The 27,239-nt window shown below is 33.6% G+C and overlaps 1 protein-coding gene across 1 annotated transcript in view; it reads right to left on the bottom strand.

Moving 5' to 3' along the window:
• NELL2 (neural EGFL like 2) overlaps positions 1-27,239 on the bottom strand; it is a 127,553-nt gene that overhangs the window by 40,528 nt on the left and 59,786 nt on the right. The window contains exons 11-13 of the mRNA XM_044677797.1: positions 20,054-20,156; positions 15,318-15,446; positions 8,984-9,109 (exon numbers count right to left, since the gene is read on the bottom strand). Of these exons, the coding sequence (XP_044533732.1) occupies positions 8,984-9,109; positions 15,318-15,446; positions 20,054-20,156 (358 nt within the window). The remainder of the gene's footprint in view (positions 1-8,983; positions 9,110-15,317; positions 15,447-20,053; positions 20,157-27,239) is intronic.

Raw genomic sequence — 27,239 nt, 5'->3', positions numbered from 1 at the left:
GAGTGACTTGCCCAAGGTCACACAGCTGGGAAGTGTCTGAGGCTGGATTTGAACCTAGGACCTTCAGTCTCTAGGCCTGACTCTCAATCCACTGAGCTACCTACCTGCCCCCTGAGGCAAATTTAAATCTTAAAAAAAAGAGAGCCATTCCTCAAACAATGAATGGTCAAAGGATACAAACAGGTATTTTTTCAGAAGAAACCAAATCCATCAATAATAATATAAAAATGAACTTATAATTAGAGAAATGTAAATTAAAATAAATGAGGTACTACTTCATATCCATCTGATTGGGTAAGACGACAGAAAAAAAAATGACAAATGCTAAAGGGGATGTGAGAAAATAGGTAAACTAATGCATGGTTGGTGGAGCTATGAACTAGTCTAAACAATTCTAGAGAACAATTCAGAACTATGGACAAAGACCTAAAAACTGTGCATACCATTTGATCTAGCTACATTGCCACTATGATTATACCCCAAAGCCATCAAAGTAAATAACAGGGTGCTACTCTTTGATGACTTTTTTCAGATCTGAATAATCAATTATGTGGACTACGTTAGAAAAATAAGATATGTTTGTGTGTGTATAAATATCTCAATAAATCGATTCATCATAGGTTTGAGAATAGGTTAGACAAGTCTTTGCTCAACTTAGAAGTCCTTGAAAACCTGTAGAGGAGAGAGTGCCATATTGTACAGGAAGCGTATTGGTTTTGGATAAGGAAAACTGGTTTCTCATTCTGGATTTTCTATAACATAGCATGCAAATTTTAAATCCAAGGATATAATATATATATATATATATATATATGTATATATATAATGAACCAGTCAAGCTTCTGATAAGGAATTATTTTGGAAGAGAAGAGCTTTGGTCTTAGCTTTGATCTCAAACTTCATTTTTCTTAGCTGGTGGAGGACCTTGTGAGCTTCAAATAGTCTAGAAGATTTTATACCTTCCATAGGCAATCCCATGGCATATCTGGAACAACTAATAACAATCAGCTTACATTAGGAACCAAGGAAAAACTGGGCATAGTGAAAAAAAAAAAGATTAAAGGCTATACAGAGATCCCAATAGAAAAGATACTTAATTCCTCAAACAAATATCTTGAGAATTCCAGTGAAAGTACTTCCATGGGCTGTTACTCCCTTTACCATATGTCCCATAAGTTTGAGCCTACTTTCCTCTACACTATGTATTTATTTACTTGTGGGAAACTGTATCAGACTTTTGGTGGGGTGATTCTGTAACAACCATACCACCATTGCAAATAAACATTTTCAAAAGAAACCTGCTAATAGATACAACTGATAATGGAGGAGACACACCCATAGAGGCTGTTTTACCATTAAAGACTCCTTCCCAATTACTCCTACATTCTCAGGTAATAGATAAATGGGCAACTTTGCTCTGGGGAATCAATTTCTCATTATGAGTGGGTGGTGGGTATAGTAGCCATGGAGTAAATGTTACAGAAACAGAAAACTATAACAGAATGTGGGAAGTGAAGTAATGTTCAATGAAGCTGGGTCGTGCTTAGGTAATTCAGTAATATTTTCTTTTTTCCCCACATATATATAAACTTTTTTTTGGTGTTTGTTTTCTAACATTGTGAGTTCCCCGTTCAGTCCTTCCTTCCCTTTCTCCTCCCCTACACAATAAGCAGTGTTTGTTGGTTGCTGGTTGTATATGTGCTATCATACAAAACATTTCCATTTTCATCATGTTACGGAAGATACATTTAAAGAAAACCATGAAAATAAAGAATGACCAGTTTCAATCATTTAGACTCCATCAGTTCTTTCTCTGGAGGTGGAAAGTATTTTTCCTCAGAAGTCATTGGGATTGTCTTGGGAAAACGTATTACTGAGAATAGCTGTTATTCAAAAATTTTTTGTTGTAAATTATGGCTATTGTGCTGTATAATGTTCTCCTGGTTTTGCTCACTTCATATCAGTTCATGTAGGTCTTTACAGCTTTTTAAAAAAATCTTCCTGCTTATAATTTCTCATAACACAATAATATTCCATTACAATCATATAACACCATTCACTTCACCATTCTTCCATTGATGGGTATTTCCTCAGTTTCCAATTCTTTGCCATCACAAAAAGAGCTACAATTAATATTTTGTGCACATAGGTCTTTTCCACCCACCCTAACTCCTTTTTAAAATCTCTATGAGTTATAGACCTAATAGTAATATTGCAGGATCAAAGGGTATGCAGAGTTTTATGACCGATTGGTCATAATTCCAAATTGCTCTCCAGAATGTTTAGATCAATTCACAAATCTACAAACAATGCATTAGGACCTCAATTTTCCTAAATCCTTGCCACCATTTATCATTTTCCTTTTCTGTCATGTTAGCCAAACTGCTAGATGTAAAGTGGTCCCCCCCCATTATTTTTATTTGCATTTCTCTAGTTAATAATGATTTAGAGCAGTGATGGGCAAACTTTTTAAAGAGGGAGCCAAAGGAAAGGAAATGGTCATCAGTCAGTCTGTTTCTAAGGCAACTCTTTGGAAGTTTCATTGTATTGTATCCTACTCATTGTATTCGTCAGATTAGGAATAATGTCACACCACTGGATAGAACATTTCAGGGGGCTGCATTTGGCCTGTGGGCTGTAGTTTGCCTATCACTGATTTAGAGCATTTTTTCATATGACTATAGATGGCATTCATTTCTTCGTTTGAAAACTGCCTATTTATATCCTTACAAAGGTATTTAATTAAGAGACATGTAAGAAATAATAACAAAGGAGTTATATTTTATTCTGTTGAAGAACTGGGAACTCCTGAAGTTAATTGAATATGGAAATTTATCCATTCCTTTTATGTTTTATTTTCAGGATCATTATCCATATTCCATTTCTTAACCAAGGATGTCACCTAGAATTTCTAAAATCTATTATCAATGATCTCATTAGCTCCTATGATTACAGATATCATCAATATGCAGATGACCAATATCCTGTTAATTGGTCCTAGTCTCTGTCTTAACTGTGAATCTTCTATCACCAGTTTATAAAGAGAGTCTCATAAATATTTTAAACTCAACATTTCCGAAACAAAATTCAAATTTTGCCTTCTTCCCAATTTCCTATTTCTATTAAGGGCACCATTATGCCATCCATATTTGCAGCCTTGCAGTCATTCCCAACTCCTCAATCTCTTTTGGCTCATATAGCCATACAATTATGAAGTTTTATTAATTCCATCTCCATCATATCTTTCATAGTTGTCCCTTTCTCTACATTTGCACAACCACTACTCTGGGCTCTTATCTCTTTTTATATAAACTATTGCAAGAGCTTCCTAGCTGGTCTTCCTCTCTATGGTCTCTATACTCTAGTTCATTCTCCATACAGCTGCCAAAGTGTTATTCTTTTTTTTTTTTAATTTTTTTAACCCTCAGCTTCTGAGTATTGGCTCCTAGATAGAAGAGAGGTAAGGGTGGGCAATGGGGGTCAAGTGACTTGCCCAGGGTCACACAGCTGGGAAGTGTCTGAAGTTGGATTTGAACCTAGGACCTCCCATCTCTAAGCCTGGCTCTCAATCCACTGAGCTACCCAGCTGTCCCCCAAAGTGTTATTCTTAAAGCACAGCTTTGACCATGTTACTCCTCTGCTTGAAAAGCTTCAGTAACACCATGTCCCATATAGGAATACACACACACACACAGTTTTTAACAATGGTATGCTGGATATGTCTTATGCTGACTTGTGGGAGTCAGTTACATTTTCAAGAATTTTGTAAGGCCAATTGTTAAACACAGCCATTATTAAAAGTTAAATCATAGAAACTTGCAATTAAATAAATTGTATTAAAAACAATATAAGGGGGTAGTGAGGTGGCTCAGTGGATAAAAAACTAGGCTTGGAGACAGGAGGTCCTGGGTTCAAATTTGACCTCAGACACTTCCTAACTATATGATCCTGGGCAAGGCACATAACCTGTATTGCTTAAGCCTTTCCATTCCTCTTCCTTGGAACCAATGCATATTATTGATTCTCAAATGAAAAGTAAGGTTTGTTTTTTACTTAAATCCTCTCAATCAAGTTTTCTCAAGTTTTGATTCCCCAGGGTAGATCGGGTCTCTCCAAATCTTGATTAGGAAGCAAGGCTCAGGGCCAGCAAAGTGGTTCAGTGGATTGAGAGCCAGGCCCTAGAGAGAGGAGGTCCTGAGTTCAAATTTCAGCTCAGACACTTCCTAGCTATATGATCCTAAGCAAGTCACTTACCCCCAATTGCATATCCCTTACTGCTCCTTTGCTTTGAAAATGATACATAGTACTGATTCTAAGAAAGAATGGGTTTCAAAAAATGGTAATAAATATTAAAAACCCATTACTTCCTAATTATTTTAGATATTCTTCCATTATCTGTGTTCTTGAGGATTTTTCATATCCATTTTATTTATTTGGTGGAAATGCTATATAATAGTATACTGTACATCTGTTTACTGTATAGTATACTGGACATCTGTACTGTACTACTGTACATCTCTTCCCAACTCCAGCATCAATGATATCACACTGGCAGCTTGAAATCTGCTATAGTGGGAGTATTTACACCATGTAAACTGTTAAATCAGGGTTTAATTTGTTGTTTTATTGATTTAGTGTGAGTGAACATTTTAATAATGCAGATTAAACATAAACATTTGTCAGGCCCATAGCTTGTAACATTGTGAATAGCACAAAATTGTGAAAAGATTGATATTATGTTATTATAGTATGAATTTTATCAACAAAATATAAAATTATTTTTGAGATTTTGATCCTCAAGATGCCAAAACAACAGTGATATTTAAGTTTTTACATGTGAAGAAGGTAAAAGCAAACACATAAGATAAATAATAGGAATAAAAGTCATTGTTGTGTGTCAAAGCCAAGAGAATCAAATTTGAAATTTGTTGAATAACTAACCATTAAGCAAAAACTAACATATTTCTCAAAGGAGGAGATAACTAATCTTATGCCTTTTAACTGTTGGAATGAAAAATAAACATTCATGTTTACAGAACAGTAAAATGGGTTTGAAATAAAAGACAGCTAATTGAAATGTAAAAATTATTTGACAATTCAGCATTTAAGAACAAAAGCAGAAAACAATGTCCATGTGTTCAAGGGATGTAGTGTGTATTTAGTAACTTCAATGACTAATAAAACTGTGAGGCATGCTTTTCTTTAAAAAAAAAAAAAAAAAGGAGAGGTAGCTGGGTAGCACAGTAGATTGAGAGCCAGGCCTAGAGATGGGAGGTTCTAGGTTCAAATCTGGCCTCAGACACTTCCCAGCTGTGCGTCCCTGGGCAAGTCACTTGACCCCCATTGCCTACCCTTACTACTCTTCCACCAAGGAACCAATACACAGTATTGACTCCAAGATGGAAGGTAAGGGTTTAAAAAAAATAAAAGAATATGAATTTTCTATGACTAAAAAATTCAAGATTTCTTAGAGTTAGAATGACTCAATTTCCAATTCATTGTATTGGCTAAATAATTAAAATGTTGCTGCTACCCTAAAATTTTCAGTATTGTTTATGCCTTAGTAAGCAAAAGAGTCCTCTTACTGACATTGTGGGGCCAATAGGATTACAAGAGAAAAATGTAGTGGATATTGGGAATTTTTCACATTTGTAATACAGTGTAACAAAAATAACCATGCACATCACAAAAGAAAATAAGATAAAGAGATTTAAGACAATTATAGAAGAGAACACCAAAATCTGTATCATAATGGATGAGGCATCTTTGGTTTCTTAGAAAAGCGCTTTAATGATTTATCCAGAATGAGCAATTTAATCAACTTCTGCACTGGTAATATTATGGGTTGTTTTAAAAGAATTAATGCCATTCCCAGCAGAATGCATTTTCAGTGTTGTTTGATTTAAATGATTTTAGCTTTAATAATTAATATCTGAAGATAAATTTAATGAATTCTTTCCTGATGGTGCTAATACAATGCTGGGAAGAAAATCTAGAGTAGCTATATTGTTAGAAAATTTTCCTAAAATTCTCATTTGGCAATATTTAAAGCACTGATAACAATGATCATGTAATGATTCAATATCTGAAACAAAATATGTACTTATTACCAACCTCATAAAATATCAAACCAAGCTAGAAACTAGAGCTACAGAACTTGAAATGGAAATTTTAGAAATTCTTTGAGTCCTGGGACCCAATGCATGTATTTCATGAGTTGTGGCAGCTGTATGTCATTTATAACCTGCATTTTTCTCATTCTTTGATACATTCAGGTTTACCAAAGAGATTAGCTAATATTAATTTCTAACAAGACCTTGCTTTAATGGTCAACATTCTTGAAAAATCCCAGGTTTTATCGTATTACTTTGGATTTTTTGAAACTAATCTTTGTTTCTCTTAGTAGGTCACCAGTTCTTAAAAAAAACTATTATATCACCAAAATACAACTCTAAGTTCTTTACTTATGTTGTCTTGGTTTTCATGGGGAAACCATGTTTTTCATCATACTGTTTTTTTCCTTCAGCCCACTTTTCCTAAATAAGAAGCATGAAAGCCATCCAAAGTAGAAATCATTATCTTCCCCACAAAATACAAGCTTTCCATTTTCTGAGATTGGCACTATTTTCCTTCCAGTCACCTTGCTTCACAATCTGGGAGTCATATTAAATACCTCATTTTTCACTCATCCATATATACAATCAGTGGTTGTCTTGTTCATTATACTTCCCTAACATCATTTACAGGTATCTTCTTTTTTTCTGTTCTCATTGCTACTAAGCAAGTAGAGGTTCTTAGCCACTTTTGCCTGGACTATTGTAATAGCCTCCAAACTGGATCCCCAGCCTCAAATTTCTCCTTTCTCCAATCCATTCACCACATGACTGCCTGTTATGATTAAAATTCTCCATTGTATCTTAATTTACAATTAATTACTAAATAATAAATACAGCCCAAAAAAGAGAAGGCACCAGCTGTGTGTGACTGGCAGCTCCTTTAGCTGCCTTCCCCTTCCCCTCCCAAGAGCCTGTCCAATGGCACACCTACGCAGTCTGGGATTCCAAAGAAAGGGGCCCTAGGTCCTCCTCATATTCTGTGCTCTTTGTGACATCCCTTGCCCAAACCTCATTGATTGGAGCACTCCAACCTCACTCTGGACAAGAGGCAGGTTTTCCAGATCTCAGGAGTTAGAATAGCTGCACAGTGCACATGTCTACTTTTCTCTGCCTCACTTTGCCTAACCTTTTTTATTTGCCATATTATCTTATGAGGCTTGTTTATAGATATACAAAAAGAGTCTTCACCCTCATTCAGTGATGGGGAAAGAAACATGTTGTAGCTTCAATCTTAATATTAAACTTTTCCTTTAAAATCCAAAGGTTGCTTTGGGGTGCAAAAAAGGGATATAGACTAGCATTAAATTTCTACATGCTAAAGCAATATGTTCTTAAAGCAAAGTCCTATTCATGCATACTCTGGTGACTCCCTGTAGGATTTAAGAGCAAATACAAACTCTTCTGTGTGGCACTTAAAGCCCTCTACAACCTAGTCTTTCCACTATTATTATATATCACTCCCTTTCGTGCACTCAGCAGCATAATAAAAACACATTTTCTTGCTGTTCTTCATACATGAAAAACTAGCTTCTATCTCCATGCTTTTCATCAGTTATCATTTATTCCTAGAAAACTCACTTTTGCCTTTTTGAATCCCTAGTTTCTTTCAAAATTCACACAAAAACTACTTTCTCAACAAGACCTCTCTCAAATTTCTAGATCTTTCCCTCACGAGTTATTTTATAAATTTTGCCTTCACTTTCTTCTATTCATCTTTCAGGTTTTGCAAACTAGCTGAAAAAAATGACACAGCAACCCAAGGCATGTAAACCTTGCCATTCCTTCTCTTACAGCAAAATCACAAAGCATTCAATAGAAGAATTATGCTATTATGAAAAAATTTGGTTCAGGAGTTGTAGTCAAAGAGCACTATAATGACACCACTGGTAATGTGGTTTGACTCACATAGAAATTAGTTTTAAGTGAAGCAGAGTTGCACAAAGTCGTCAGTCTCACTCTCTCTTTCAGTCATTGAAGTCCAGTGGCAGGACAAAAGTCAAAATGACTTAGTGATGGCTCAGGATGCTGTGAATAACATTGGCTTCTTTGATGTCTAACCAAGCTATAACACTCCAAAGAGCCTGCTTCTGCAACCTTCATGGCCAGTGGAACAAAATGTTCTCATCTGTCCCTTCTGCTGAGGGAAGTCTTCATATGCCTACAGTAGATAGCCCCCAACTCACCAATGGGTCTTGAGCCTGTTAGTTGCCCTCAATATTAAAAGATACATCAAGAATGACTTATAGGGAATGTAATAAATTTACCTAACTAGTCTAAACTGTTAGCGAACTATTTTTAAGGTATGTAGCTTACAGCAATTTCATTTCTTCTTGACTGCTTCGGAAAAAACCAATGGTATTCTCAAATTATACAAGAAGAATTCCTGATCTACAGTCTCTATATTTTGTGTAAAAACAAGAGATTTTTGCCTCCCTGATGGATTGTAAGAACCTAAAGAGAAGAGAGTGTTCCATTTTTGCTTCTTTAAAAAAACAAACAAACAAACCCTTATCTTCCACCTTAGAATCAATACTTTGTATTGATTCGAAGGCAGAAGAGTGGTAAGGGCTAGGCAATGGGGGTTAAGTGACTTGCCCAGGGTCACACAGCTGGGACGTGTCTGAGGCCAGATTTGAACCTAGGATTTCCCATCTCTAGGTTTGGCGCTCAATCCACCGAGCTACCCAGCTACCTCCTCATTTTTGCTCTTTTATTCTTAATACCTACCACAATATCTGGCATTATAGGCATTACTTAAAGGTAGGCGCATGATAAAGGTTTACTGACTGATTAAAATAGGAATTTTTTCCTTAAGAAGTATTTGAAATGTATCCTTGTCATTTATCTTTTCTAAATAAGTATCTTACCTGTACATGAATAATCATCAATTCTCAAGTATCCTGTTTTGCAGATACACATGAAAGAACCTGGTATGTTCACACAGATGGTGTTCTCTTGGCAGTAATGCTGTCCTTCTGCACATTCATCAATGTCTACGAAAAGAGGAGTGTCAAATGATCAAGAACTGTTTGTTATACATTTTCTAACATTTTGAGGGAAGAAAAGAAAATTATCTAAATAGCATAAATTTTTAAAGTATATTTGTATTTCTATTGTTAAAATGAGTCACGTTCAGATAACAGGATGAGAATTTGATTTCTGCAAACAGTTCTTGGTGTTGTTACAAAGAGGATTATATTAACTCAAATCCTTCCTAACTTTTGAAAAATGGTTTCCTCTATCTATATTTTAATGAAAGGGGCTAATACACAGACTAACTTGGTTAGCACTAAGGTATTATTCTTAGCAGGAAAAAAGGGTAAATATACCACCAATGAACATGAAATTAATGTAATTATTAGCAGTTACTTTGTTCAATTATATGAAAACAAATTTAACAATGAAAGAGAAATGAAAGAATGCTTACCCCCCCCCCAAATTAACTTCCTAAAGTATGAGAACAATAGAAATAGGACACCTAAATAAACCTATTTTAGGAAAAGAAATTTAAAAAGCCATAAAAGAACTTCCCAAGAAAAAAGCATAGGGACTAGATGGATTTACAAGTGAATTCTACCAAATATTTAAAGATCAACTAATTGCAAAAGCAAATAAATTAAAATAGTCCATAAAGGAGTTTTACCAAACTTCTTTTATGGAACAACTTTGGTGCTAATGCCTAACCAGGAAGAGCAAAACTATATAGAGAGAATATAGACCAATTTCATTAAGGAATATGAATGCAAAAATCCTAAGCAAACTACTAAATAAGGGACTACAATAATGTCACAAAGAAAATACATTGTGACCAAGCAGGATTTATACCAAGAATTCAGGGATGGTTTAATATAAGAGAAACTCAAAATAATTTAATAATATAAACTAAAAACCATATGATTACATAAATAGGTACAGAAAAAGCCTGTGACAAAATATAATATTCATTTCTAGCAAAAACATTGGAAAACACAGGTATAAAGGGATTTTTTCTTAAAATAATATGAAGTATTTACCTAAAACCATCAGTGAGTATTATTTAATGGACTGAATCCAGGAGCCTTCCCAAAAAGATCAAGAATGAAACAAGGATGTTCATTATCACTAATATTATTTAATAATCTTTTTAGAAATGCTAGCAATAGTAATAAAAGAAAAAGAAATTAAAGGAATTAGAATGTGGAAAGACATAATAAAACTAGTTGAAATGAGCAATACTTTTGACAAAGTAGGAGGACATAAAATAAACCCAAATTGATCATTAGTTTTTTCATATATTACTAACAAAGTTCTGCAAAAGGAGATAGAAAAAGATTCTCCATTTAAAATAACCACAGACAAAATAAAATATCTGGGAGGATATTTGCCAAAACAAACAGGAACTATATGAACATAAATATCAAATACTTTTTATACAATGTTTAAATAATTGGAGATATAGTCATTGTTTATGGATGGGCAGATTAAAATAATTAAAATAACAGTTCTACCTTAATAAATCTGCTTATTCAATGCCATTCCAATTAAATTGCCAAAAATTATTTTATTGCGTTAGAAAAAAAATAATTCATTCAGAAGAACAAAATATCAAGAATATAAAAATTATTAATGAAAAAATGTAAAGGAAAGAAGTCAAGTAGTATCAAATTTTAAACTGTAGTTATCAAAACTAATAAATAGAAAGACAGGTCAATGAAACAGAAAAGACATATAACAAATAGCAGTAAAATATTATGGTAATTTTGCATTTGACAAAAACATAGATCCAGACTTTTGGATAAGAAATCCCTATTTGGCAAAAATTGTTAGGACAAAATTGCTCTCCAAAAAGATCAGCTCAACCAAGAGTATATTAGTGTTCCCATTTTTCCATATCCACTCCAAGATTTGTCTTTTTGCCCTTTTGTCATTTTAACCAGTCTGATGGGTATGAGATGATATCTCAGAATTGTTTTGGTTTGCATATCTCTAATCAGTAGTGATTTAGATAATTTTTTCATATACCTATATATGGCTTTGATTTCTTTGATCAAAAACTTTCTCTATATTTTTGCCCATATCTTTAATATCTTGAAAAAAAACCTATCCAAAACCAAAAGCGAGTATCATGTGTAGTGGAGGAACACTAGAACTTTCCCAATAAATACATAAGTGAAGCAAGGATTCCCCCTTTCCCCACTATTATTTGCTATACTTCTGCAAATATTTGCAACAGCAGTAAGACAAAAGAAAGGAATTAAAGAATAAAGATAAGTAAAGAGTAAAAAGTAAAGCTGTTCCTATTTACTAATAAAATGGTTCACTTGGAAAATCCTAGGGAATCACAGGAAAGTTCCAGGTTACCCAGTAAAGCCTTAAAAATCAACAGCATTTCTATATAATGATAACAAAATACAAGCAACAACAAAAGATAGGGAAATCTCTTTTTAAAAAAATACAAAATGAATAAAATATATGGAATCAACTTCTCAAAGCACACAAAGGACTTTTAGCCTCAACAAAAAGTTCTTTTTTAAGAAATAAAAAATAAATTAAATATGAGAATTCCTCATGATTAGGTTGTGTCAATATAGTAATTAAAAAACTACCAAAATACAAATTAAAAAGGAACACTTTACAAAACTTGGTAAAATAATAAAATTCATTTGGAAAAGAAAAGATCTAGAATGTCCTGAATAATGATGAAAAGAAATAATCATGAAAGAGGAATATCAATTCCAGATTTCAAACTATATTACAAAGTAGCAGTTATCCAATTCAAATTATACTGATTAAAGAATAGAAATCAATCAAACAGACTAGAAAAGGGAGATTCAGAAACAATACAACTCAGTAGCCCAGTATTTGATAAAGGAAGAAACATAAATTACCTATGGAAAAATTGCCTATTTGATAAAACTTACTGGGCAAACTGGACAGCAGTCTCACAAAAATTAAACTTAGACCAACACTTTATATCTTATTCCTTTCCATTTCCAGTGATAAAAATGAAACTATCCTTGTCATTCATATTCCATCCATTCCTTAAATTATCTATTTTAATAAATATTTTTATATTTTTTATTTTTTAATATTTTTGCTAAAATAAAACATTTTAATAAATATTTAATAAATAAATTTATATTAAAGACCATGCTATAAAAAAACTCAAAGAGAAACAAAGCATATATTTCTTGCATTTACTGATAAGAGATATATTCTTAATCAAACAATTACAGAGGCAATTACAAAAGATATTGAAACTGAAAAGTATTACCTTCACAATAGGCATTGTCTTCTCGAAGGGCCCGAAAGCCATCTTGACAAATACATACTGCCCTGTCATTTAGATTCTGGCAGATTGAATTCTCCATGCAGTTATGTCTCACAGAGCAAAAATCATGGCCTACAGGAAAATCAAATGGCTTTAGGTAAATTTCAGAAAAATAAATGTTTCCTATTTTATATTTTCTTTTTGTAATGTTTTAATGTGATTTTGCCTTCACAGTTACTCTTGCCTAAAAGGAAATAATCATGTACTTTAATATCATAAAACCCATTACTAAAAAGTTCAACCTTATTTTTTACTCAAATTATTTCTTATAGGTTTTTAGTTGAAATGTGTGCTGCCTTTTCTGGGAAAAAAAGAGAGAGAGATAATAGCAACCCTTTGTACAATCCAGTCCAAACTCATCCAAATAATGAATTTTATGAAGTGATCACATTATTCAAATTTGTATGCCATATTTCCCCTGGACTGGTACCAACTACTATATTTTACATAATTTTAACTTCAAATAGTGCATTTTAATACATATGACTACTTTATAGAATTCATTATTTTTATCAATTAGAATACATGTGTAATATATTGATATATGTATACATATATACAAATAATATATCTCAAATGTGTGAAATGAATAGAAATTATTGAAGTCAAGAATCAAGATTTCCAGTTTGGTGCATTATCATCTATAAAGAAAATTTCACTTTCAGATGATAATGAAAAGTATTTATAATATGTTATGCTCATTTTGTATTAAATATATGAAAATGATAATCCAGGAAACACATCCTAAAAATGTAAGTAAAGGGAAAATATATAATTTTAATTGAATACATTTACATTTATTAATTTTAAAAAATATATCATTTTTCCTGAATATCTTCAAGGCAACTTGTGCCCATTGTTGGATAATGCCAACATTTTCTGACTAATGAAACTTTTACAGATCTTGGGACTGTTTTGAAAAGAAATAAAACTAGAAGATTTTATAACCATGAACCAACTACATAAAATTTCTCAGAATCTCTCTCTTCTGTATCATTTGTTCAGTGATCACTCTCCATTGCTCAAATGAAATGTATAAATATTAGAGGACCTTTCATGGAATTAAATGATTGCACAGCATTCACAAATTTCCACATAGCCACATGTATAGATTTTACACTTACTAAAGATTTGGTATCATTACGTGTATGGGACAAGTGAGGAAAATATACTTTATGGAGCTCGAAGTAAAGTGGTTTGATGTGAGTGGCTCTATATGACATGGAAGAAGCATTGGATTTGAAGTTTTTGGATCTAGGTTTGAAGCCTGATTTTTTTTTTATTTACTACCTGTCTGCCTATGGCATTTAATCATCTTAAGGCTGAGTTTCTTCATTTGTTAAATGAATACGTTCAATTAAATTCCTTCTACAATTCCTTTGAGCTCTAAATTAATAATCTTATGAAATAAAAATTTTCATTTAAAAATTAAGATCATGACAATATGCAATTGGTTATCTTAAATGTATGTTGATTCATTCCTCTATGTTGAAGAGCAAAATCCATCAAATATTTTAAAGGTCAAATTGTAGCCCCCCCAAAACATAACTATGTGGTACAGTGAGCAGTTACAAAATAACTTGTCTCATTTTGTAGGGGAAAGAGAGAAAAACAAAGAAACCAGCATTTTATTAAGCACCTTGGTTTGAATCCCAATTCTGTCATTTGCCACCTATGTAAGTCACTTAATGATACAGGAACCTGAATTTTCTCATCTGCAAAATGAGTGGGCTGGACCTTCTAATGTCCATTCTAGTTCTAAATCTATGATCTAATGAACCTAAGTTTCTCTTTAAAGTCAATTCAATTCAATTCAGCACATTTTTATTGAATAACTATTATATGCAAGCACAGGTTCTACATTTTATGAATTACAATGATAAAATTGAAACCTTCATTGTCATCAAGTAGCTTTCTTAATAATAAAAATAGCATAAAGAAAACAAAGGAGAATGTGAGTAAAATTTTTTTTCATGAAAAAAAGATCATGATTCTTAAGAATTTTAAAAAATTATCTATTTTCCTATTGTTTGTTTTATTTTTTCTTTCTCTTTTCAAAAAAGCTAAAAATATATATTTGGTATTAAATCTTTCCTTTTTTTCTTTTTGGATGGGTGGGGAGGATGATTTTAGTTAAAAATCCACTTTGACAGGAAGAAAAGTTTTCACATTAATGCTATGGTTAGATAATTCTATCAAAAATTATATTCTAAAAATATAACGTGTGTATATCTCTTCTCAGGGTTTTGTGGAACTACTCTTTTCTCTTTATTCTCTTAAAACTTGTTTTACTGGAGCGCATGGGTGTTCAGGGAGGACTCATACCTCTTTTATGAGGGTTTTTGGTGTCCATCTGCCAGTCAGCTCTCACCTGTGGCTCCAAGAAACTGTAGATTGCAAAGCAGCCACCTCTTGGTAAACCATCTCATTAGGTAGACTAACCCATTGGTGAGTTAGGGGATATCTACCCCAAACATGTGAGGACTTCCCCCAGCAGAAAGGACAGGTGAGAACAATTTTTCCCAATGGCCATAAAGGTGGCAGAAGCAGGCTCTGTGGAGCTCTCACAGCTTGGCTAGACATCACAGAAGCCAAAGTCATCCATTGCATCCTGAGCCATCACTAGTCATTTTGATTTTTGTCTTGTCACTGGACTTCAGTGACTCTGAAAGAGTGAGGTTGACGATTTTGTGCAGCTCGGCCTCANATTTTTGCTAAAATAAAACATTTTAATAAATATTTAATAAATAAATTTATATTAAAGACCATGCTATAAAAAAACTCAAAGAGAAACAAAGCATATATTTCTTGCATTTACTGATAAGAGATATATTCTTAATCAAACAATTACAGAGGCAATTACAAAAGATATTGAAACTGAAAAGTATTACCTTCACAATAGGCATTGTCTTCTCGAAGGGCCCGAAAGCCATCTTGACAAATACATACTGCCCTGTCATTTAGATTCTGGCAGATTGAATTCTCCATGCAGTTATGTCTCACAGAGCAAAAATCATGGCCTACAGGAAAATCAAATGGCTTTAGGTAAATTTCAGAAAAATAAATGTTTCCTATTTTATATTTTCTTTTTGTAATGTTTTAATGTGATTTTGCCTTCACAGTTACTCTTGCCTAAAAGGAAATAATCATGTACTTTAATATCATAAAACCCATTACTAAAAAGTTCAACCTTATTTTTTACTCAAATTATTTCTTATAGGTTTTTAGTTGAAATGTGTGCTGCCTTTTCTGGGAAAAAAAGAGAGAGAGATAATAGCAACCCTTTGTACAATCCAGTCCAAACTCATCCAAATAATGAATTTTATGAAGTGATCACATTATTCAAATTTGTATGCCATATTTCCCCTGGACTGGTACCAACTACTATATTTTACATAATTTTAACTTCAAATAGTGCATTTTAATACATATGACTACTTTATAGAATTCATTATTTTTATCAATTAGAATACATGTGTAATATATTGATATATGTATACATATATACAAATAATATATCTCAAATGTGTGAAATGAATAGAAATTATTGAAGTCAAGAATCAAGATTTCCAGTTTGGTGCATTATCATCTATAAAGAAAATTTCACTTTCAGATGATAATGAAAAGTATTTATAATATGTTATGCTCATTTTGTATTAAATATATGAAAATGATAATCCAGGAAACACATCCTAAAAATGTAAGTAAAGGGAAAATATATAATTTTAATTGAATACATTTACATTTATTAATTTTAAAAAATATATCATTTTTCCTGAATATCTTCAAGGCAACTTGTGCCCATTGTTGGATAATGCCAACATTTTCTGACTAATGAAACTTTTACAGATCTTGGGACTGTTTTGAAAAGAAATAAAACTAGAAGATTTTATAACCATGAACCAACTACATAAAATTTCTCAGAATCTCTCTCTTCTGTATCATTTGTTCAGTGATCACTCTCCATTGCTCAAATGAAATGTATAAATATTAGAGGACCTTTCATGGAATTAAATGATTGCACAGCATTCACAAATTTCCACATAGCCACATGTATAGATTTTACACTTACTAAAGATTTGGTATCATTACGTGTATGGGACAAGTGAGGAAAATATACTTTATGGAGCTCGAAGTAAAGTGGTTTGATGTGAGTGGCTCTATATGACATGGAAGAAGCATTGGATTTGAAGTTTTTGGATCTAGGTTTGAAGCCTGATTTTTTTTTTATTTACTACCTGTCTGCCTATGGCATTTAATCATCTTAAGGCTGAGTTTCTTCATTTGTTAAATGAATACGTTCAATTAAATTCCTTCTACAATTCCTTTGAGCTCTAAATTAATAATCTTATGAAATAAAAATTTTCATTTAAAAATTAAGATCATGACAATATGCAATTGGTTATCTTAAATGTATGTTGATTCATTCCTCTATGTTGAAGAGCAAAATCCATCAAATATTTTAAAGGTCAAATTGTAGCCCCCCCAAAACATAACTATGTGGTACAGTGAGCAGTTACAAAATAACTTGTCTCATTTTGTAGGGGAAAGAGAGAAAAACAAAGAAACCAGCATTTTATTAAGCACCTTGGTTTGAATCCCAATTCTGTCATTTGCCACCTATGTAAGTCACTTAATGATACAGGAACCTGAATTTTCTCATCTGCAAAATGAGTGGGCTGGACCTTCTAATGTCCATTCTAGTTCTAAATCTATGATCTAATGAACCTAAGTTTCTCTTTAAAGTCAATTCAATTCAATTCAGCACATTTTTATTGAATAACTATTATATGCAAGCACAGGTTCTACATTTTATGAATTACAATGATAAAATTGAAACCTTCATTGTCATCAAGTAGCTTTCTTAATAATAAAAATAGCATAAAGAAAACAAAGGAGAATGTGAGTAAAATTTTTTTTCATGAAAAAAAGATCATGATTCTTAAGAATTTTAAAAAATTATCTATTTTCCTATTGTTTGTTTTATTTTTTCTTTCTCTTTTCAAAAAAGCTAAAAATATATATTTGGTATTAAATCTTTCCTTTTTTTCTTTTTGGATGGGTGGGGAGGATGATTTTAGTTAAAAATCCACTTTGACAGGAAGAAAAGTTTTCACATTAATGCTATGGTTAGATAATTCTATCAAAAATTATATTCTAAAAATATAACGTGTGTATATCTCTTCTCAGGGTTTTGTGGAACTACTCTTTTCTCTTTATTCTCTTAAAACTTGTTTTACTGGAGCGCATGGGTGTTCAGGGAGGACTCATACCTCTTTTATGAGGGTTTTTGGTGTCCATCTGCCAGTCAGCTCTCACCTGTGGCTCCAAGAAACTGTAGATTGCAAAGCAGCCACCTCTTGGTAAACCATCTCATTAGGTAGACTAACCCATTGGTGAGTTAGGGGATATCTACCCCAAACATGTGAGGACTTCCCCCAGCAGAAAGGACAGGTGAGAACAATTTTTCCCAATGGCCATAAAGGTGGCAGAAGCAGGCTCTGTGGAGCTCTCACAGCTTGGCTAGACATCACAGAAGCCAAAGTCATCCATTGCATCCTGAGCCATCACTAGTCATTTTGATTTTTGTCTTGTCACTGGACTTCAGTGACTCTGAAAGAGTGAGGTTGACGATTTTGTGCAGCTCGGCCTCATTTAAATCCAATGTATGTACAAGTCAAAATATATCACCAGTGATGTCATTTTGGTCTTCTTTGAGTACAAAGGACAACTTATTTGTCTTACTGATTCTTATTAGTCTCCTTCCATTTGTCACCATCCATTTTATTCCCTAAATGTAGGCTTTCATCAGTGTTTCGTGTTGAAGCCTTCTCTTTCATATTCTCACTCTCAGTGATCTCATCAGTCTCCATTTTTATCTTTATTTACCAATTAAATGTAAAAAATTAACAATTATATTTAAAAATTTTGACTTCTAAACCTCTCCCTCCCTATCACCTTTACCCCCTCTTTCAGAAGGCAAGTAATTTGATATCAGTTATATATGTGAAATTGGGAAAAACTGATCTCCATATTAGTCATATTGAAAAAAAGACTCCCCAAATAAGAAAAATAAAGGAAGTTTCTAAAAAGTATGCTTCACTTTGTATTCACAAATCTCTGTCTAGAGTTGGATGGTATTTTTCATCATAGGTCCTTTGGAACTGTCCTGGATCACTGTCTTAATCAAAGTAGCTCTTTCACAGTTGATAATCCTTATAATATTGCTCTCACCACGTACAATGTTCTCTCAGTTCTGTTCACTTTGTTTTGCATGAGTTCACTAAAGTCTTCTCCTTGCCTTATCCATAGATCTGACTGGTATACTTTTGCCACATTCCCCTAATTTATTTAGGATTTCACACTTCATGTCTAAATGATTTATCTATTTATATCTTTTCTTGGTATATGTGTGAATGTGGGTATATGCCTGCTTTTTTGCCAAACTGCTTTCCATTTTTCCCAACAATTTTTATCAAATGTTGAGTAAAACTCATTAACTTTCACCTGATTCGCAACTTTCCCATACTTCCCTATTTCTGTCAAGATATTCTATCCTTGTAAACACCCAGGTCACAATCTCAACTTTACTCTCCCTCCCTGCTATCTCCAATCAGTTGCTAACTCTTGACAATTTGGTCTTTGCAACATGTACCTTATTTGATCTTTTTTCTCCACTTATAACTGCCTAATTCTGGCCTTCATCACCTCTTCCCTAGACTATTGCAATAACTTTCTAATTATTCTCTCACCTTCACTTCATTTAATTTCTCTTCTCTCTAATTCATCCTCTGCACAGCTGGTATATTGATATTCTTAAAAGCACAAATCTGGCAATATTATTGAAACTCAATAAGCAAGAGTAGCTGCTTGGAGGCTTTGCCTCTACGAACGAATACAAATTCCTTTGTCTGACATTTAAAGTTCTTTACAAACTGGCTTCAACTTACCTTTGTAAACTTCTTACCCATTGTTCCCCATCACATACTCTAAACTGCTTCAAATTGGATTTGTTGTTTCTCCAATATGATCTTCCTTATCCTGACTCCATCTTTGCATAAATGGGTCCCTATGCCTGGAATACATCTTCTCCTCACCTCTGACTGAGGAGCTAGTATTACATGATGATGAAAAGCCTTCAAGTTGGCTTCAGAAGGAAAGACTCAAAAGCAGCTAATCTAGAATGGTTGATAGTAGTAGTAGTAGTAGTAGTAGTAGTAGTAGTAGTAGTAGTAGTAGTAGTAGTAGNGTGGTGGTGGTGGTGGTGGTGGTGGTGGTGGTGGTGGTGGTGGTGGTTGTGCAAGTCAGACTAGTGACCCCAGAGGAGGTGTTACACAAATATTAGCATACATTTTGGTTCTTAGATTTTCTCCAGTAATTCTCTGAAGCCCAAGAGCACAAAATTTTAAAAACTGGCCAAAAGAGTGATTAAAGGTTGGTAAAAGGCACAATGTAAGAAAATTAATGCTACAAAGAAAACCATCTTATTGAGATTAAGAAAAAAAGGAAAAAAGTTTTTTAGTAGAAAATGATGATTTATTGCAAATAGTTTTCCATTGGGAAATATACTAAATATCAATAGAACTAAGCACCAAAAAGATAATATCATCACTTATTTTTAACTTACCTTTGCAAACTTTGCAGCAGCTATGAGGTAAAGTAATATGATGGGAATCTGGACAATTCAAAGGCTGGCAAACTGCATTCTCAACAAATTTCATTGTTTGGTCCTGCCAGACAAAAATTTCATTATATAGGAGCAATTGATGTTTCAAAATTCTTATTTATTGTTGATTACAGTAGTTTGGGAATATAATTGACCTTGACTTGTTGGAATAAGTCACAACATCACTTTTCTCTCAATTTAAATTACCAAACTGCCTTCTCCTCCCTGTTGCTTTGGCCACAGGCTCATTCCAAAAAGTATATAAAATCATAACTTTCAGGTTGTGATCTAAAATAAATTCTGTAACAGTAAGAATGAAAACAGATATTAACCCTTTATTCAACTAATGTTCAAGTGAATAGAGAAATTTTCCAAATGGACATTTAAATCCTATAATAAAGAACATTAAAGAACATTGTATATAAATTAATAGAGATATAATTCCTTCTCTCATGTTAAGAGCTAAGTATTTTTTAATTCCTGTTATGTGTTTGATGTACATGACCCTGCTCCATCTGATGGAATTCCATGTCATCGAGTTCCTCCTTAGGCTAGCATAGCTAAGACTGATATTTAATTTAATTTAGATAACATTATTTTTAAGCTGGATCCCACTTCCTACGAGCCCCCCTCCCCACTACAACGCATTGCTGTATACTCTGTAGCCTTCCTCAGTCACATGCTGACAAATCACTTCATATTTTTCAACCTTGACAGCGCTCAACTGGAGAGCAGAATATCTATTTTCAAAGAATATAGTAACATCAATGGTAGAGACAGCATGATTTTTATTATCAAGATTACTGTTTTGTCTTAAGATTTCTCTCAGTCCTGGAATTGTCGAATTTATCTGAATCTCAGGGTTATTATTTTTTTGTTTTTGGTTTTTTTTCAGGCACTTTGATAGCCTTAACAAATCTATTTAATAGGGCATCATGCCATTAGGTAATAGTCCCACTCATTTGAGGACTGTAATAGCAGGGAACTTAGGAACATTTCATTTGATGTCCTACACTTATGGCAGTGCTTTTTTGCAGTGTTAAATTTCCTGACCCCATTTAATGGGACACAGTCCAATGTGGCTCTGTGAATGTATCATCAATGCACAAATCAGGTACAGGATACTTTTCCTCATTAAAAAAAATTTTTTTGAGGTTACATCCTTCAAGATAATAGAATATACTTTACCCAGATTGAGTTTCCTGACTAGCTGCTATTTAAACTATTATCTCAGTGCATGAGTCAAATTCCTCTCCACTCATTATAGGGGCATAAGTTCAGTCACAAAGCCAAGATGCCATTATCTTCTCTCTATTCAATTGAGATTTTAGCTGGAAGTGATCAGGCAGCTACCCATAGCTGGGAGCAGATGTTAGATACGACTGTGTCATATCCAAATTCTCCTTCCAAAGAGCCATTTAAATGGCCAGGTCTTCTGGTTGAGGGTCATGTTTGAGCAAGAGTAGTTATGGTCACATCATTAGCACTACATATACAGAGATGCCTAATGTCAGAAAAAAAATCTCAAATTTAATTTATTTGCTATGTAATTATAAATTTAGATATCTTGTGATTCTAAGCTTTTAAAAGACATTATTAACTATTAATTTATTAATTCTTGCTTGTAAAAACATATAGAAGTACAGTACATCACAGATAAAACATGCTTAACAAATGTTGAATAAATGAATACATTTATTAATGAATGCAGTCTGTCTAACAATATCAGGACTGACCTAGAAGCAAATATTGATTTCTATATTATTTTGGAATCAAAATATATCCTTCTTTCAGGGTTGACAGTAACTCCAAATCTGGTGGCCTCATCTTGAGAGCTACTATGTCTGTGCTTGTACAAATACTAAAATTACAATGAAATAGCATTTTTCTTCTTTAATTCAAAGCAAAAAGAAAATTGCAGCCCACAAAGAGTAAGGAAAAGACCAAGGATTACTGTAGATAATCTTTAGATTTAAAGCAAAATGAGATATGGTGTAAAATTAGTAATATTGAAGTGGTCAGACTTGAAATAGGGAGAAATTAATCTGAAAAAGTTAGCCAGGATCCAAATAGGTCCCATAATGAAAAAACAACAAAAAACTTGGGTCCCAGAAACAATTTTACTTCTCTAACTATAATAAATTGCAGATACAAAGAAGTAATGACTAAAATATAACAGTACTAAATTCAAGCAAATCCAATAAAATTATAAACCTAAAAACATTGGCATGGTGCAAGTATTTTAATCACTCCTATTATGAATGCAAATATTCCTTCTACAGTTTACACAAATGTTCATTCAATCTATGATACTTGCTTACATTTTACATAGCGCTCTACATTCGCATTAATTCAATTAATCATCAAAACAAACCTTTGAATTGGATTCTGTTGTTCTTGAACCCCAATTTATGAAAAGGAAACTGAATCTCGAGAGATTAAATGATTAGTTCAAGGACACAAATCTAATATTTTTCCGAGACAGGATTTTAATCTGACTTCAACCTAATACCTATTTACTATTCCAAGTTGCCTTTTAAGGTCGCATATGTCAATATATTTGATTAGAAGTCTAAATGAAAAGGTTTTGTTCCCAGAATAACCAAGTTTTATAGTATTCTTAGAATTAGCTTTTCTGATGCATTTCCCCACTTTTTTAAGTTTGTAGATGTAACCATAAATTTTCTATTCTTTTATCCACGCTGCGATTACATTAGCAGAAATAGAGGTTTATGATATCTATGATTGGTAATCTCTACTTTGATGTATATTCTGCTTGGAAATTACACAATTCATTTTAATTACCTGGGCACCAGATCTCTTATCCTGAAAGTTTATTTAAAGGAGAAATAATCTTGTCCTGATCTCAATTAGAGCTTGAGGTAGTTATAGAATATAGTCGTATGTTATGAGTTTTTAATGTGTAACACTCTGAACTGCTTTACAAAGTGAAGACACTTCTCTGGTTGCTCAAGAGGTATTTGGCTGAGGAAATAAATCATTTCTGTCCCTAGGTGTTGTTATCTTTATTTCCTTTTCCTTTCTTCTTTTAAGGTCATCAAAACATAATAAAAGCACTCCCAGGCCCTTTGTCTCCTTTAACTCCCTCTCTAACTCTTAATGCCATTAAAGTTCTGATGAGACATGTTATCTTTCCTTATTAAAATGTAAACACTTCATCTTTTAATTTAGTCCCTTTTGATTGCTTTTTCGTAATTATTTGCCTTTTTATATTTTTTTCTTGACTTATATGTTTATATTTCAAAGTTTCTATTCAGCTCTGATCTTTTCCTACAGAATCTAAAATTCTGTTTTCTACCTGAAGGACTATACTTTCTTTTTCTGGATCAGCTATTCTTTCCTTTAAATAAGCCATTAAATATTGTGTGATTTTGATTGGTTCCTGATACCTTTCTGGCTGATTAAAGTCTTTTTGTCTTTAACCTCAACTCTCAACTTTGGTTATGACATTCATGAGAATTTTAATTTGGGGGTTTCTTTCAGTAAGTGGCCAGTATATTCTATTTTCATTTTTCCTTCTGCTTCTAATATGTCCAAATGCTTTTTTCTTCATGATTTCTTAAAATGTGACAGATTTATTTTTAATCATGGCTTCCAGGTAGTTCAATAATTCTTAAAATACCTTTCATTTAAATATCTTTAACAGTTAATTTTGTTGTATTTTTTTATATGCGATACCTTATATTTTCTTCTATTTTCCCCCAATGCTCTTTTAACAATTCTTGTCTTATGGAGTCATTAACTTCTTTGTGATTAGAATGTCAGAGTTCCAGTAGTTTAGTCCCCAGCCCCTGTCAAATAACTGGAAGTTTCTGCATGTTCAGAACAAAAAAATTCAATAATCTACCCTGTTCTAAACTTCCTACCCTGGTCACTCAGCTTCATGTCTCAAATGGAGCTTGGGGATGAATTCTGTAGCTCATTCCAGGGTTTTTGCTTACCTCCATTCTTGTTCCTTGTCCAAAACCAAGTCCAACCTGTATCTATCCCTGCTCCTTGCCCAGGGATATAGCCATTGGTCAGCCTCAAGTCTAGCCATAGGACCCTTCTTAATTCATAATGTATCCACAACCTAGTTCTAGGGTTAAAGCATTACTGCTGCTTACTGTCTCTGTTCCTGCTCCCATATAAAGTCAGGCCTCCTTCCCTGAGAACCCAGAAACAAGTTAGCCACCTATCTAACATCAGATTCCCTCCTCAGGGCTGCTCTGCATCTGCACCTTAGCTCTGGTGTCAGAGTGAAACAATTACTCCCTGCATGTGAAAAATGACCCACTATATTTTCTCCTTGGATTTCGTCATTACTACTGGATATGGCATTCTTCATAGACCTTTGTGGGAATATTTGTGCTGCTCTGCTTTCTCTAACTTCATCTACCCTCTTCATGCTTGAAGCCCTCAATAAGAATGAGAGAAATTACAAGTTGGGAGCTGCCTATAGATGAGACTCTTAAGGAAGAAGGTAATTTCTCTCCTTACCCATCCTCAATTCAGTCATTTAGTTTGGGCTATGGGACAAGAAATAAGTGCTCTAGATTGACAGGTCCCTCCTATAATGCCACATGCCTCTCTAGCTTGATCTCTAGCCCCTGGAGGAAAGATGAAATGGGGCAGTAGAGAGGGAGGTGCCTCTTATCATAGCCATAGTGTCCCACATGTTTCCTTGTCTGATCTCCAGAATGGAGGGAAGAGGAAAGGTGGGACCCTTCCATCCTGCCTCATGCATCTCCTGCCTCATCTTCATAAATCTCTTCCTGTTCTTCAGTCTCCCACTGGAGTAGGAGGTGGAGAGATGGATGCCTTACCATCATGCCCCTTCATGTGAGAAGAGGAGAGTTGCCCTTCCATCATACAAGTCTCTTGCCACTGATGTGAGGGGAGAGAGCTCCATTCCATCAAGTTTCCAGCCTGGTTTCCAGCCTATGTGAGGGAAGGAGATTATCACTACTCTTTCTGCTCCAAGTTCTTCTTCCTTTGTCTGAAGTGTCCAAGACTCTGAAAGGACTCCAATCTGAAGTTATAATACTTTGAAAACCTCTCTAAATTTTTCGCTTAATCATGGACAAACTCCCATGGGGTCAAACCTCTTCTAGAATCCTGTTTCTGAAACCCTCTAGAATCATTATATATATATATATATATATATATATATATATATATATATCTTCCTTCATTTGATCCTTCCATCTCTGCTATTAACTCATGTCTCCTCAGGAAGGTTATCTATAATATATCTATAATTCTCCTCTCACTATCTTAACTTTCTGCAGGTTGACTTCCAGTTTTATCATTGAACTAAAATTACTTTATCCAAAATTATTAATGTTCTCTTAATTGCCACATCCAATGACTTTTTTCATGACCTCTCTAAAAACCTTTGTTATTGTCAGTCAACCTTTTCTCCCTGATACTCTCTTCTTTCTTGGATTTTGGAATACTATTCTCTCAGTCTTCTTTATTGGATCTTCACATTTCTGTCAAGTTCTGGCTAAACTCCTACCTTCTGCAGGTATCACAATTCTCTCTAATTCTAGTACCTCCCCTATAATCCAGTCAGATTATGAGTATTTGTTACAATGGTAAAGGAAAATCTGAGGAAGTTAAACTTCAGGTTTTAACCATGTATAGCAACAAATGATTTCTGTAATGTTCTTCTGAGTGCTAAAAGAGAGGAGTCATCTTCATTCTCACACTATAAGTCAAAATTGGTATTTGAAGAGTGAGAAAAATTCTTGTCAGTTTCAACCTATTTTTGGTTGCCGGTTTGATATCCTCATCTTAACATTTGAATTCCAACATGCTATTGGCAGACAGAATTCTGTACATGGTTCATCAGTTATATTAAAAATATTGCTCTTTTCCAATTTAAAAAGTTTCTTCTATGAATTGTCCTATTCCGTTACTCTAAGTGCTGTTTAGACATCCTAAGCAGCAGTACCTTCCTTTTACTCATCATCTTCTTCTTCATCTACCTTCTCCTCTACCTCCTTCTTATTTGAGCTATATAATCTCCTCCTTTGGCAATGAAGGTAGTGAGTTTAGTACCTTTCATAGGCTGCATTCGCACCCATTGTCTCCATATTTATTTTAAGTTAATACTTTATCCCTACAAATAATGTTTAAACCCTTGCCTTCCATCTTGGAATCAATACTATGTATTGATCAAGTGACTTGCCCAGGGTCACTTAGGTAGGGAGTGTCTGAGGTCAGATTTGAACCCAGGACCTCCCATCTCTGGGCCTGACTCTCAATCCACTGAGCCACCTAGCTGCCCCCCCCACAAATAATTTTGCAACACTATTGCTATAGAGTCTCTCCACCCCAAAACTTCTTCTAGTTTATGAAGATTTCCTCTCATTTTACAGTGTTCTTGACTTACTTATTTTTCTTTTCTTATTTAATTTAGCATCTAGTTCTCTTTTCATTTTCATTCTTTCCCCTTCTTTTAAATGGTTAATTAAAAATCAATCTCTTCTCTTCCTACTAGGTTATTTTATTTTATGTGCTTTTTCCTCAGAAGACTGTATTTACCTTGTTCTTTTCTTTAATTCTCTTCTCTTTCTCTTTTGAATTTTTATTCTTTGATACATTGTCTATATAGCCATTTATTCCTTTGTGTAATCTGAATGCAATTAAATCTTCTGGAAAACCTACTCTGTACTCCCTTTAAAACAATTTTCATGTTATTGCCTTTAAACATCTTACCATTTTATCCCTTTTGTTCTATTGTGCTTTGAACTAAGGAGCATCAATTCAAAAGCAAAGTAATAATGGTAGAAGCATGGGCCCACAGTAAGAATTATTTTGTGTCCCAAATCATGCTATCTAGTTCTATCTTCTGCCTCATGATGAATCCAAAGACTTTTTCATGTGCCATGAATTTTCCTCCCTGACTCTATGTCATTTATCCTTTTCTCATTTTTTCTTTGCCCAAGATAGAATGATATCCAGGAAGGAACAACACTTTCTCAGAAGTGTTCTCCTAATGGACCAACCAAATCCTTCCTCATTAGCCACATTGTAAAGTCTCCATATCTCATTACAAACATATAAACTTCTTTATCCATAGGAGTATTCTTCAGTGGGAATTCCTTCTCCTGCCTTTGATTGAGACTTCATTCCTTCA

This window comes from Gracilinanus agilis, chromosome 5, assembly GCF_016433145.1.
Source record: "Gracilinanus agilis isolate LMUSP501 chromosome 5, AgileGrace, whole genome shotgun sequence".
Classification (NCBI taxonomy): domain Eukaryota; kingdom Metazoa; phylum Chordata; class Mammalia; order Didelphimorphia; family Didelphidae; genus Gracilinanus; species Gracilinanus agilis.
The sequence above is the reverse complement of the archived record's forward strand: the minus strand, read 5'-3'. Positions and strand labels throughout refer to the sequence as shown.